The 15,724-nt window shown below is 34.5% G+C and overlaps 1 protein-coding gene across 4 annotated transcripts in view; it reads left to right on the plus strand.

Moving 5' to 3' along the window:
* Nucleotides 1–15,724, plus strand: part of CDK14 (cyclin dependent kinase 14) — a 606,959-nt gene that overhangs the window by 184,460 nt on the left and 406,775 nt on the right. For all 4 annotated transcript variants that reach the window (XM_017895344.1, XM_017895345.1, XM_017895347.1 and 1 more), the window contains one exon: nucleotides 9,444–9,523. In XM_017895344.1, coding sequence (XP_017750833.1) covers nucleotides 9,444–9,523 — 80 coding nt within the window. The remainder of the gene's footprint in view (nucleotides 1–9,443; nucleotides 9,524–15,724) is intronic.

Below are 15,724 nucleotides of genomic sequence, written 5' to 3' on the forward strand. Positions count from 1 at the left end.
TGTTGCCTGATTGCCCTAGCCAGAACTTCCAACACTATGTTGAATAGGAGTGGTGAGAGAGGGCATCCCTGTCTTGTGCCAGTTTTCAAAGGGAATTTTTCCAGTTTTTGCCCATTCAGTATGATATTGGCTGTGGGTTTGTCATAAATAGCTCTTATTATTTTGAGATACATTCCATCAATACCGAATTATTGAGCGTTTTTAGCATGAAGGGCTGTTGGATTTTGTCAAAGGTCTTTTCTGCATCTATTGAGATAATCATGTGGTTTTTGTCTTTGGTTCTGTTTATATGCTGGATTACATTTATTGATTTACATATATTGAACCAGCCTTGCATCCCAGGGATGAAGCCCACTTGATCATGGTGGATAAGCTTTTGATGTGCTGCTGGATTCGGTTTGCCAGTATTTTATTGAGGATTTTTGCATCGATGTTCATCAGGGATATTGGTCTAAAATTCTCTTTTTTTGTTGTGTCTCTGCCAGGCTTTGGTATCAGGTTGATTATTTTTTAAATTTTTGTAGAGAGAAAGGGTCTTGCTATGTTGCCCAGGCATGTCTCAAACTCCTGGTCAGAAGTGATCTTCCTTCCCTAGCCTCCCTATTTCTTTTATATAGTGTGCTGTGGTTTTCCCTTATCACGTTTATACCAATTCATATTGTATTCTTTAAAAAAGAACTTATTATAGAAAATAACTAGTAGAGAGCATAGTCATAGTAAACTTCCATTAAGCCATCACCCATCTTCAAACATTGACAACTCATGACTGAGTATATTTCATCTATATTCATTCGCTGAAATTATTTTGAAAGAAGCCCCAGACCTTGTATTATTTTATATTAGTTTTATTTTTTGAAAGATAAACATGTTTTAAAACACACGACAATATTATATGATAACATGTAAAAAATTAAATGGTTCCTTAATATCAACTATACCGTATTAAAATACACTTCGTTTGAATCCAGAAAAATTGAGTCTATACATTGCAGTGAATTGCAGCTATATGTCAATCTTTTAGTCCATGCGTTGCCCCACCCTGCCTTTTTTCCCCCTTGAAATTGATTTGTTGAGGAAACAGATTCGTTTCTCCTATAGAACTTTATGAAGTCTGGGTTTTCCTTGTTGTTTCCTAATGGTGTTATTTATAACTTGTTCCCTTTTGCCCTTTAAGTAAGTGGTTAGATTTAGACTTGGTCAGAATCTAACTGTTGATTATCTACTAAGTGATTATGGTTAGCAAAATGGTGATATTTAAATTCTGTCTTTCCTTCCTCATTTGTTACATGTAGTATCTCTATAGAGAAACTTCCTAAAATCAACTACAATATTTAATTATACTGAGGTACAGTATATATGAAAGGGAAGGGAAATGCTTGATATATTGTGTATTAAAAGGTTTTAAGTAATGAAATGATTCTATAATGACCTCCAAAATGACCAATTATGTTTTTTTGTTTCATTTTAATACTTATAAATTTAGACATACTTTATATCTTTAAATTGCAGGTATTATTTTAGTAATGCACAAATTGTTTCATTTGACAAATGGGAGCCTCTGGAATCTCTTTGACATGCCTCAGTCATTTTTGTACTTAGGTGTTCTGTGTCTGTTTCCTTGGCTAGACTATTGGCTCTAGTCAATAGTCTAGGGGACTAGACTGTATTGGGGGGATTTGTCTGTATTGTTTATCCTTTATCCCACACACAGACTCATAGTCTCTCAGTTAATATTTATTGAATAAGGAGTGGGATATTAAAATTTCATTAAGTGAAAGGCTGTCCTATAGAAGAGGACCTAGTTTATTTAGTCTTTGTGGATTCAGATCTTGAATCAGAGTAAAACTCACAGAAAGCATTTTTGTCTCAACTTAGGGAAGAACTAAATAATTTGAATTTTTGTAGAGGAGTTGGGGTTCCATCAAAATCTTTTAGGGACTGCTTTGTTCCAGGCAGTGAGAGTACAAGGATAGACCATCAAGCCAGTGAGGATATTTTTGTCCCTTTGGGAGCCTGGATGATTACTGAGGTTACTTTTAATTGCAAAGTGATAAGACCCTAAAATCCTTTGTTGACAGATTTCGTTTTTAGAAAGGTGTAAATTTGGGTGGCTCAAAATTGCTGAAATGAATGTAATTTAATTTTTTCTGATGAACATTATATGCTACTCTAATATCATGTTTCTAAGTATTATGAGTTTGTGTATAAAGCATTGATAATGATGAATCATGCTTAGTAGCAATCAATTCTTTTTATAGGTAATAATTGTTGATTGAATATGCCCTTTCCTCATTGCATTAAATCTTTTTGCATTGTTAGTCACATCCTAATAAATAGCCATTCTACTATTGTTTTGTTAATCTTTGGATTTTATTCAAAAGAAATTAATGTGTCCATTTTGCTTTGCTTGGTTGTATTTTGAGGTTTTACTGAAGAGCTATTTGCCCAACCAATGTCCTGAAGCATTTCCCAATGTTTTCTTTTAGTAGTAAGCTTCTACAAGCAAACAATCAACAAAGTGAAGAGACAGCCTATAGAATGGGAAAAAATATTTGCAAACTGTTCAATAGACAAGGGATTAATAACCAGAATACATAAGGAACTCAAACAAATAGCAAAAAAAAAAAAAAAAAAAAAAAAAAAAAAAAAAAAAAAAAAAAAAAAAAAAATACCCCCACACTCCTAACGATCGGTTAAAAAATGGGCAAAACATTTGAATAGACATTTCTCAAAAGAAGAGATATGCATGTCCAACAGGTGTGTGAAAAAGTGCTCAGCATCATTAAAAATATGAGAAATACAAATCAAAAGCACAGTGAGATATCATCTCACTCCAGTTAAAATGGCTTTTATCCGAAAGACAGTCTATAACAAATAGTGATGAGAATATGGAGGAAGGGGAATGCTTGTATGCTGTTGGTGGGAATGTAAATTAGTCCAGCAACTATAGAGAACAGTGTGGAGGATCCTCAAAAAACTAGAACTACCATATGATCCAGCAATCCCACTCCCAGGTGTATCTATCCAAGAAAGGAAATCAATATGTTGAAGAGATACCTGCACTCCCATGTTTATTGCAGCACTGTTCACAATAGTCAAGGTATGGAATCAGCCTAAGTGTCCATCAGTGGATGAATGGATGAGGAAAATGTGATAGAATATTATTCGGCCATAAGAAAGAATTAGATATGGTCATTTGCTACAACATGGGTGGAACTGGAGAATATTAAGTTGGCAAATAAGCCAAGCGCTAAAGACAAATAGCACATGTTCTCATTCATATATGGGAACTAAAAAATTTTTCTCATGGAGGTAGAGTAGAATGATGGTTACTAGAGGTTGGCAAGGGTAGTGGAGAGATGGAGGATAAAGAGGGGTTGATTAATAGGCACAAAAATATAGTTACATAGAAGGAGTAAGACCGTTTGGTAGCACAATAGGATGACTATAGTTAATAATAATTTATTGCATATTTCAGAATAGCTAGAGGAGTGGATTTGGAAAGTTCCCAACAAAAAGAAATGATAAATAATTGAGGTGGTGGTGGATGCCTGAGTTACCATAATTTGCTTATTACACATTGTATGCTTATATCAGAATATCACATATACCCTGTAAATATGTACAACTATAATGTTTCCATAAGTTTTTTTAAAAAGAAATTAAGACAAACTAGTTTTAGTCTTCTTCCACTTCTCTCTGTATTACTTTGATTTTGATTACGACAAGGTGCAATTACTGACAGTTTACCTTGAAATTCTAATTTATATTTCTAGAATAAAATATAGTAGTAAGCACTTTTGGGATATTCCTGAAGAGTAAACGTTAAAACAGTATTGAGATGACTTCTTATTCACACCTGAATAAGAATTGAATTTAGATGACAGTAACAATGTCATGAATATTTAAGCTTAATTTTTGAAATATGTGTGTAATATTTTCACTAGCATATAAAGAGGGAATTAATAAAGGAAACACTATTAGTATAACTTTAAAAATATTTTAATAACTTTGCCAAAAATCTGTAAATTCTTCTGAAAATATTGTCCTTGCCCTACTCCAGCTTTCTACTGACCCTCCCTCCGTAGCATCTACATTTCCTTCTATTGCCTCTAGACCAATACGGCAAGGAAACAAGAGCATTGTATCTATCTGTACTTGGTCTTATTTTCCTTTGCAGTTTCTCTTGATACAAAATCATAATGGAAGAGAGAAGCAGAATATATTAAATTTCCCAGAGTATATTAAATTTATTTTGGATATACTGCTTTAATTTCCTTCATATCCTCTAGACATAATTTCTTCTAGGTGTTAGCTCATGGACACTATTTTCAAAGATGACCCAGATAATATTTGTAATTTTGTTTTCTTGTGCTAAGTTATTCTATTAATTTGAAGTAACTAATGGAATAGAAGACCTTTAGGCTTTCCTTTGAGAATTTTTTTTCCTTAAGAAAGTTCTCTTTGAGCTTCATAACCAGTTTCTTTTGAAACTGGAAAATGTACTTTGAGCTAAGTGGGGAGTTTTCCTTTATTGTTTTTGCAAAACATTAAATGAACAAATGAATGGACGAGAAAATAAATAGGCTGTTTTCTTTATTGAAAGCTTCTAGACTTTGCTTTACTCCCACAAGAAAATTTTATATTTACACATTTAGGGCACACAGATGTGTGGACAAAGTTTCTGAAATTGACGGATTTGGATTTGTGCTTTGTGCTTAGAAACAGTTTGAAAGTTGGATCCCCTTTCAGCCTGGCTCCACCTGGCTACCCAATGTCCCCATGTCCTGTGCATGGAGATACTCTCCCCACTCCTGCCCAATTCTGTTTTTCTTGGTACAGCACTTTGGAACTCATGCTGCGTGATGGGCAGAATAAAGCAATGAGTCACGGCTCCTTTGGGCCAAGCTGGGAATGACAGTTACTGGAAAAATAAGAGAATAAGCATAAAGAATCTCTGAAATAAAATGGCTCTCTATACAGCTTAAAGCAACTACAGGCAAATTTGGCAGTAACTGCAGTAGAACGTTTTGTGGTAATATTAGCACAATTTAGAGCCCTTTTTTCATCATGTTATTTACCTGAATTAACATCTCCACTGGTAATCAAGCCCTGATTGCCTTCTGTTCATTAGCCTTTGATTTAATTAATAAGACTTGTTGAAGAGGGATCTTCAATGTTTTTCTGTAAACAGCTCTAATTTATTGATTCAATTTGAATTTTGTGATTATTTCAAGTTATTTAAATCGATGTTTGAATTACATGTTTTAAGTTTTCATAAAACAGGTTAAATCCCCAAGATAATTAGAAGACACAATGTTCATTTTGTTTTTTGTACAGTAATGTATCTTTTGTGATATCTTTAAAAATTTCCATTTTGTAAATGAGTTAGTAACTTACACTTTCAAATATTTCAGGCCATACTAAACTTTAAAATAAGGCTGGGTGCAGTGGTTCACAACCTGTAATCCCAGCACTTTAGGAGAGCGAGGCAAGAGGATCACTTGAGCCCAGGAGTTCAAAACTAGCCTGGGCAACATAATGAGACCCTTTCTCTAATTTTTTTTTTTTTTAAAATTAACCTGGTGTGGTGGCATGGCTCTGTAGTCTCAGCTGCTCTGGAGGCTGCGGTAGGAGAATCTCTTGAGCCCAGGAGATGGAGTCTGGAGGCTGCAGTGAGCCATGATCATGCCATTACACTTCGGCCTGGGCAACAGAGTGAGACCCTGTCTCAAAAAAAAAAAAAAAAAAAAAAAAAAAAAAAAAAAAAAAAAATTAAAAAAAAAAAAAAGATTTAAAATATACATGCACAAAAGGTAGACTATTAAAAAATTTCTTAATGTTATTTTTTTCCGCAGGTACCTTTTCTAAAAGTGGACCCAGTGACTTAACATTTTTACTAGGCTTTAAAACAGAGATTCCGTAGTTGCTGAGTGTTGAGACATATAGATAAAAACTAATTAAGAAAGGAGAAAGTCACAATGACTCTTAGGTTAAAGAGCAATTTGATAATCAATACGATTCTTAATGAAAAACCAGTGAAGCAGTAGTAGAAAAGACTAGTGGTCTGGGCTCAGATTATTAAAGGTTAGTGAGTGTTTTGAAACATGTCTGCTGGGTGCAAAAACAATTAACAAAGCATTCTACAAATTCTAAAACTTAAAGGAAATAAAACTTTTCTATATATAGATGCAGTAAATATAAAGAGACCACATCTTTTATTTGTAAAAAGAAAATAAACATTTAAAACTAACATGAAAGATGTTGAAAACTTTATAAAATTTTGGTATTTTTGAAATTTTTTGGAAATAATACTTTTAGTAATTTATTCTGGACTTATTTTGCAGGTATGTTGAGGAAAATATCGGTATACTATTATAACAGCGTCAGTATTCATCCAGTGAAATATTTTGAGAATCTACTCTGTGCCCTGAAGGTGCTAGATACTGGGCACATATCAGTTGATAAAACAGAAAAAGTCTCCTTTGTTTCTGGAACTTACGGTGTAGTATATATTTTAAGGAAATTTTAGTTTCAAATGATGTAATACATAAAATCTCAGTGTCGTGAACTGTTGAGATGATCATAACTTATTAAAAACAAACACTTGGAGGTTCAATTCATGGAGAATTCAGAATATGAATTCCATGAACTTAGGTCTTGTTTTTTTATGCAGTTATCATAGAAAATCTTTTCAAAGACCCTTTCCACTATGAAAATAATACAAATTAGTCAATGAAGTTACTTAGGGGGAATCCATCTTTAGTTGCACTTAAAAAATGAGTGTTGATTCAGTTAAAGGCTGGTGTCTTTTCATTGTGTTACAAGGCAATCATAGTTTCATGCCTGAGAATGTGCTTTAAGTATACAACCTACAGAAGCATGTGGTCCCTATATTCTAGAACTCAGTTCACAATACATGATCCATACAGTTAATGCTCTCAAGAGAAATGGAAAGCTTTGTGGGAAAAAGGTTGTGTGTGTGTTTTATGAGTGAGGGGAAAGTATCTGTAAATGAGGAGAAAATTCCAAGCATTCTGGAATCAGTTACTGCCTCCTCAGGGAGCCAGTGATGAGCTCAACTGGGCTGAGAAAAATTCATGCAGAGGTCAGCACTAACTGCATCCCAGTGTCAAGCCCCGCCAAAGTGCTTAGTCCTAAAAGACGAAGTGAAGAGTACAAGGTACAGTCTCCAGCTGAACCCCATTTACATAGTAATTTTTTTTTGCCTGTACCTAGAGCACAAACAGGATTTAAAAAATCAAGAAAAATATACTCAAGAGAAGAGTTTGCAGAACAGAAAAGCAGCAGACCTGTCCTCTCTGCTAAAAGCAGGAGGAACAAGAAACACAACTCCTAACCTTGAGGAGATGGTATGTTGTGGAGCCTTATAATCAGTCTCCCTATCCCATTACTGTAACCAGTAATAATGTATGTCTGTAATCCATTCAATGAGAAATGCCACTAAGATGGTTCAACTATGATGAATTCCTTGTTGTTTTGGGTTTTATGTCTATGGCAGTTTTTATTTTTTGAGCAAAAACAGACCAAATAGATGTAGGTTTAAAAAAGAGACATTCAAATTCTTCCAAACTCAGATACTGGATTCTCTGGCCCACATAAGTTCTCCTTTGCTAGTTCTTTAACCTCTAGAGATCTTTGGTAGCCATTTAACTTGCAACAAGAAACCATTTTTGACCTATTAGATTGGCAAAATCAGACATTGAGAACATATAGCGTAGGTGAAGGAGGAGAAGCAGATAAGCTCTATTTGCTGTAGGAAAGGATACCAAATATTTATATTGGTATCCTCTATGTAGGATGATTCTCCAATATTCATCAAAATTGGAAATTAGAAATGCATGTACCTTTGACCTTGCAATTGCACTTTTAGGAATTTATCTTAACAAACATATTTTTACATAGATGTAATTACACATACAAGAATATTTATTGCATCATTGTGGTAGCAAAATTTGGGAACAAGCTACATAGCTATCAATAGAGGACTGGGATTAAATATAGTATGATATACTCATACATAAGAACACCCTGTGGTTTTCAAAAGCAAAAGGCAGTTTTCTCTGAATTTATGTCACCAAAGTATGTTGTTAAGTGACATAAACAATATAGAGTGTACTCTGTATTGTATACTGCTCTGTATTGTATACTACTGTTTGTGTATGTGTGTATATGTGTATATTTATGTGTATATATATGTGTGATACATATATATGGAAGTCTATATATTTTGTACCTTTTGCATTTTTAATACAGTTGTCTCTCCATATTTGAGGTTTCTGCATCTGGATTCAACCAACTTTGGATTGAAAATATTTGGGAGAAAATACTATAATATAACAATTAAATTGATAATATAACAATTAAAATGATATGTGTAAAAAATACAGTATAACAACTATTTACATAGTGTTTATAATGTATTAGGTATTATAAGTAATCTGGAGATGATTTTAAGTGTATGGGTGGTGCACACAGGTTTTATGCAAACACTACAGCATTTTATGTAACAGACTTGCACATCCTCAGATTTGGTATCAGAGGGGATCCTGGAACCAATCCACTGAGAATTATATATGTGCTTTTGTTTTTTCCTATTTTAATTAACAAACAAACCAAATAAAGTATGGTTCTAGGCCCAGTGTAGGTAGAAAATAGAACACTGAAGGAGGGGACTAATATAGATAGTTAACGTCTTTGATTGATGACAGAATTGACTGGATAAAAAGTTATCTCCATAGCACAATCTTACTTTTAATTGGCGCCAACACATATTTAGAATGTGTCTGGAAGGACCATCTGCTTTGGATAGGTCTTGTGTAATCTTGTAATGGTAAAATATTCATAACTTTTTTGATGACATACTGTAATATAAAACACAACTAGACCAAATATAATTTTAGGAGGTTGTAGTAAAAAAGAAAAAAAAGGAAAAAATGGGAATGGGTGTTGCTGAGAGAGAGAGAAGAATGTCAAGTTTCTGTCCTTGGGAATTGAATGACCTCAGCTAAAGACTGAAAATGAAGACATTTCAGCAGAAGGAACAAAGAGGGAGCTATTGGAGAAACAAAGGAACAGAGTTATTTTTGATTGCATGATTTTTAATTAATCTGAAAATAATTATCAAGTGTGGTGATTTGGTTAAATACCAGTTTCATTCTGGAAGGAACACAGTGAATCACAGAAAACTTCAGTTAAATCTTGGCCTGTGCAAGTATGAATATTTAAAATGTGAATATTTATGATGATGATATAGAATTACCAGCCTTATTGAAACTATCCTTGCTTTGGCGTTATAGTTGAGTCACTGACATTTTTAGCATAAAAGCGAATTTATTTAGTTTTATAAATTACAAGGAAGACAATTAGAACTATAATGAGCACATATATTCATGGATTCACTTATCTTTCATTTCTCGCAGGGTAAATGGGAAGTTGGTAGCTCTGAAGGTGATCAGGCTGCAGGAAGAAGAAGGGACACCTTTCACGGCTATCAGGGAAGGTAGGCACTTTTCCTTGTTGATTTTGCTTTTGTGTTTCTGTGGTCCCCATAGCTATTTTAATATTATACACCTCTAAATATGCTGAGTTTTAAAATTACACGATTGTATCTTTCATTAAAATGTGTAAACTGAAATTTAAAAATCAGCATCTCTTGCAGTCATATCAATCATGTTAAATGAAACAAGATTATCTGCTGTATGCTCAGATGTGGAATAAAATGCTGTGTATTGATGGTGAAGCTATCTAGGTAATTGAGGAATTTTGTATGTCTGCTATTATTTTTAGAGTTCCTTAGATATTAGTTTAACATTATTCTGTATTGATGAGTTCCTTAGATATTAGTTTAACATTATTCTGTATTGATGATTTTTAAGGAAAGTTCTTAAAAATGGGGATTTGTCATACCGTCTTAGTAGTCATTTGAATTTCTTTTCTTTCTTTATTTCTGTCCTTTACTGTACTTTTATTGGTTTTCTGATTGGAAAGAAGATAATATAGACATTCTTTATATATTAGGGTCATTTATGTTGTAATATTTTCCTCTAGTCTGTTATTTTCTAAAATTTCTTTTATAATGTAGTTATTTACTACATATAAGATTTCAATTTTTATGAAATTAAATAGCTCTGTCTTTGCTTTGTTACCTGCACAGAAAGGCTTTTGTATTCCAATAAAATAAAATATCTCTTTTTTTTATTAGTGGGAACTTTTCAGTTCAGTTTAATAACTTTTAGGATAAGTAGGTTTACCTCTACTACATTTTTAAAAGTGCAGATTATCTTGACATAGGACTTCAGTTTATTTTTGCATTGAAGGGATCACAGCTATTATTCTCTTCATCCATAATAAGATAAATTGGTGGTTTGCTGCAATAACTTATCAACGTATTGATGAACTAAATGTAGTCTGTCACTGGTTTGGTTTGTTTCCCACAATTATTGATATGATTTACATGTATCATTTTTGAAAATCTTGTGTCTATTTCTACTCTCTCACCTCTTATTCTCCTTTTAATTCAATTTTAATTTTGTTTCCATCATTGATCTTTAGCAGAAACTGTTTTTATAAAGTTCATCAGTCACTTGCTTCTTGTCAAGTGTATACCTCTGTCTTATTTTACTCAACCTTTCAGCAGATTGCATGGTTGAAACAGTCTCTTTCTGTGACATCAGATTTTCGAAGTAGGTAGGTTTTTCTCTTAGGCTGACCCTTTCTCTGAGTTAGGGGGAGTTTCAGGACAGGAAAGGGCCTCTTTTTTTTTTTTTTTTTTTTTTTTTCCTAATAAGCACCCTGTCCTGAGTGATATTATTTATTTTGTGAATTTAAAGAGCAGCCATAAGTTGATAATCCTATACATGCATCTCTTTAGCTAAGACCTTGTCTTCATCTCCATTTCATATATCCATCTGCCTATTTGGCATCTTCTCTTGAATACAGCAGTATATAAAAAGGATAATACATCACTACCAACTGAGATTCATTTCAGGAATACAAGGCTAGTTTAATCTTTAAAAATCAATCATTGTATAAGTCATCTCAGACTTAACACATCTGAATGGAACTCATGATCCTCCCACTATAACTGAAACCATGTTCTCCCTGTATTAGTAATAGCAGCATCTAGTGTTGCCTCTACCCAAATCTAGCCATGAATAAGCCCTGTTGATTACCTCTCTAAGTGATACCTGAAATCTGTCCACGTTCTCTTTCTCCACTGCTACCCCCAGTCCAAGATATCATCAGTTCTTCCTTGGACTTCTGTAATAGCTTCTTAATTATACACCTCACTTCTCTTGCCTTATTACTATCCCTTCTCTACTCTGTTACCTGTATAATATTTTTGAAAACTAAAATCATATTATGTCAATCCCCTTATTTAAAATTGTTTCAAGTCCTGTATGACTGATTTTCTTCAAACATGCTACAGAGTTTCCTGTCTAAGGAATTTTACGCATGTTCTTCCCCATGGCTGGAATGCTGCTCCCTGGCTCTTTTTAGATTTAGGGGTCAATTAAAACATCCCATTTCAGAGAGGGTTTCTTTGTCCATTTATCTAAATTAGTGGCTGACCATTATTTTATGCTTCTTTACTCTCCACATCACACCCTATTTTTATTTCCATTATAATTCTTATTGGAATCTGAAATTTTCTTTCCACTCTATAAAGTATGTAATCATAGTGAGGGCGGAGACCTTGTCTGATTGTTCACTGCTGTACCCTCAACATCTAGCATGGTAATCCCTCTACAATAGTAAGTGACTTAAGGAAAATCAGTAAGTTAGAATCTATAAACATGACAGATTATTAAATAACAGTTTGTTCCCACAAGGAACCTGCCTTGCAGATGGGAGGTAGAACATATAAATCATAAGTTGAAGAATAATATATGGTAGTATATTAATGCCAAATTATTTATACAAGATTGTGAAATCTAAAAGATTGTGAAATTATTTCTAAAAGATTGTGATTTTTAAGGAAATTCTTTCTTTAGTGATGGGAGGTAAAGTGTTAGCTGGGACTTGAATTAGGCATAAGATAGAAAAACAGTAAAGAGTAGATTGAGGAGAAGTGTTCCAGAAAGGTATAGAAAAGGAGCTGAGACCAGAAAGCTCAATGCCTTTGCCAAGTGCAGCGAACAGGAGGAATAGTTAAGATCAGGAGTTCTCAACTGATAGGGTGGGAGGGATGGGTAATTATTGCTCCATAGAAGTGGCTGTTGTCATCACAATAATTGAACAATGCAACTGGTGTTTAGTGGATGAGAGCTTGGCATTTACGTGAGAAACTCTAGTACAGAGGGAGGCAGACTATGGCTTGGGGCCTCCTGTCTGTTTTGGTAAATAAAGTTTATTTGAACACAGCACTCCCACTCATTTATGTATTGTCTATGGCTGCTTTCTGAGACAGAGTTGAGTACTTTTGACAAACTGTATGGTCCCCCAAACTTAAAAGTATATGCTATTTGGCCGTTTCAATAAAAGTTTGTCGATCTCTGCTCTAATACAATAAACAATTGTCTCATGTCCCACAAGCTTTTTTTAAAGGTCCTACTGGGCATTCATGCAGATGAAAAATCTGTTTATATTTCTGAGCCCAAACCCAACTATTTTGCATGTAGACAAAATATGCTCTGCACAGATTTAATATATACCAAACTATCCAGGAATACAACTACAGTGTAAAACATGGGAAAAGTGTATTTTGTTTTATTTAAAACTTTACAACTTGTTCATACTTTGGAAAAACTCCTTAGTGGTAGTACTGCTTATGTTATTTAATTCAATAATGCAGTACCCCACAGTCTGCATTTGTAGTGGTTGTGCTTATGCTGATTCTGTACATAGATGTGGGCACCACTCTTCAATGTTTTCCAGTATAGTTGTGTCTACTTACATATTTAAATACTTTGTTTTATTATAAATTAATTTTTATTTTTTGTATTAGTTACATATAGATATAAATTAATATATTTGAAATTATATTTATATGTAAATATTTGAAATTATGTGTATCTTGTTATATATGAGTTCCATTTCATGATAGTAAAGGCAAAAAAGATAGTAAAATATTTGTTATATAAAGAGGGTATTGGATTTGATGGGATTGAAAATGATTGACTGAGGTAGAACAATGGGTTTCTGTTAAGCTGTGGAGGGAGATAAGGTTAAAAGCGCTACTGAATTTAATTACACAATAGGCCCTGAATATGAGAGACGAGAGGAACAGGGATTCTGGGCCAACAAGGAAGCAGAAGAAAAATGAATCTGGCCAGCAGGCAGGATTCCTGGTATGCAGGGTGTGCACTAGAATTAATCAACCTAACCTTACTGTTGGTGCTTGGACCAAAGTCTTGATCCAAGGTGACAAGAAAGTTCTTAATAGTATTGAAGGATCCAGTGTGACAAGCAGGCCCGTCAGTGGGAGGTTCAAGGGAAGAAGCCAGTAGGATCACATTGAAGTTGTTGATGATCTACTTATTCACATTGGCTGGGTGTGAGGCAAGCTCCTGAGGCACATTAAAGGTTAGGTTCTAGGAAACACAGAGAAGCAGGACATGCAATGAATCCTTAGCACACTGAGATCTGGCTTTGACTGGCAACATAACTTCATTTTAAGCCTTGAGATGAGCTTAGGAACTGGCCCTCAGTTGCAGTTGTGTAGAATGAGGGCTGTGTAGGTGGGATCTTGTGCTGTGGGTTAGAGACCCTCTGAAGACTTTTGAGCTGGGCATATTAGGAAGAAAAATCTGATATTCGGATATGATATCGATTAGAAAAAGAAGAAACTGGAAGCTGATAAGTCATTCATTCAACATAGTGCAGATTTGAAATTACGGGTTTGTTAGACATTAACAACAAAAAATAATATTCTATGGAAAGATGACAGAGCTAGATGAAGTGTTGATTATAGAATGAAAGGGAAATGTCAATGGTTTTGAGTTTGAATGAGTGGAAAAATGGTGCCAGAGATAGAAATAGTTTGTGATTGCATGGAGAATTGCTTTTAAGACTTTACAGTTTTAAAAGGCTATTATCCAATGTAATCTTCACATTCTAGTCCTTTGAAAGAGTTTTGAATTTTTATTTGGTAGAATTTATATTGTTTATGGAATCTGTATTATAAATATGGAATTAAGGCTCAGAGGGGTTAGATGACTTGTCTAAGGAGCAGGGTCTTGTACCAGCCAAGACCTTGTTAGATTTCAAAACAGGGTCATTACTGACATTTTGGAATTATCGATTTGGGTTTTAGAGATTTTGGGCTCGTAAGACATCTGTATGAAAATGTCTTGTTGGGAATGCGGGAGTGTAGCTCACAAGAGTTTAGCATAAGTAATATATATGTACCATGGTCGTTAAGAAGTTGAACCAAGTATAACATTTTTGTGGAAGAGAATATTGAGTGAAAATGGAGTCAGTTACGAGGCAAGGTAGAAACTCTCATGGGAAGCTGGAGGTGATTTCTTTTATGTTGTATAGTGATGAAAAACAAAGTCAGAATCAAAACGTACTGATTTGTGTATGTTGATTTTGTATTCTGCAACTTTACTGAATCAATATACACAAATCAGTAGGTTTTGATCCTGACTTTGTTTTTCATCACTGTACAGTATAAGACAAGCCACCTCAATTAGTTTGCTAGGGCTGCTGAAACAAAGTACCACAGCCTGGGTAGCTTAAACAACAGAAACTTATTGTCTTACAGTCCTGGAAGCTGGAAGTCAGAGAGCAAGGTGTCATGGCCCTCCAAATGAGGGCTATGAGGAAGGCTGTGTGCCAGCCACTCTCCTTAACTTGTAGATGGCAGTCTTCTCCCTGTGTCTTCACATCATTTTTCCTATGTATCTGTCTGCATCTAAATTTTCTCTTCTTATAAGAACAATAATCACATTGGTTTTGGGTCCACTCAGATGACATCATTTCAACTTAATTACCTTTTTGAAGACCCTATCTCCAAACACAGTCCTATTCTAAGGCACTAAGGGTCAGGACTTCAATGTGAATTTTTTGGGGGGACACAGTTCAGCCCATGACAGCACTTAATGGCTTTGGGCCTTAGTAACCCTGTGTATTAATCCATGCTTGCACTGCTGTAAAGAAGTACCTGAGACTGACTAATATCTAAAGAAAAGAGGTTTAATTGGCTCATGGTTCTACAGGCTGTACCAGAAGCACAGCATCTTCTGGAGAGGCCTCAGGAAACTTTCAATCATCCTATAAGGCGAAGAGGAAGCAGACACATCTTACATGCCGAAGCAGGAGGAATATAGAGAGGGAGGAGGTTCTATATACTCTTAAACAACCAGATTTCATGACAACTCACTGACTCACTATTGATATGACAACATGAAGGGGCATGGTGTTAAACCCTGAGAAACCACCCCCATATCCAATCACCTCCCACCAGGCCCCAACTCCAATATTGGGGATTATAATTCAACATGAGATTTAGGTGAGGGCACAGACTCAAACCATGTCACCCTACTTGCAAAAAATAGGAGTTGGATTATGCCATCTCTTAAGAACTACCTTGGCATTGTGATTTTGATTTCCCAAGGAATCTTTAAACTCAGAATTTGGAATGTTCTGGAGATCAGGGAATGATAGAAGAATAGTTGAGGCCTTGATCACAAAATGACATTTTATTTTCCATTGAATAAAATATTTTAATGTCTTTTAATAAAGTCTGACTTCAGAG

The sequence above is a fragment of the Rhinopithecus bieti genome, unplaced genomic scaffold (genome assembly GCF_001698545.2).
Source record: "Rhinopithecus bieti isolate Rb0 unplaced genomic scaffold, ASM169854v2 scaffold_26425, whole genome shotgun sequence".
NCBI classification, from domain to species: Eukaryota; Metazoa; Chordata; class Mammalia; order Primates; family Cercopithecidae; genus Rhinopithecus; species Rhinopithecus bieti.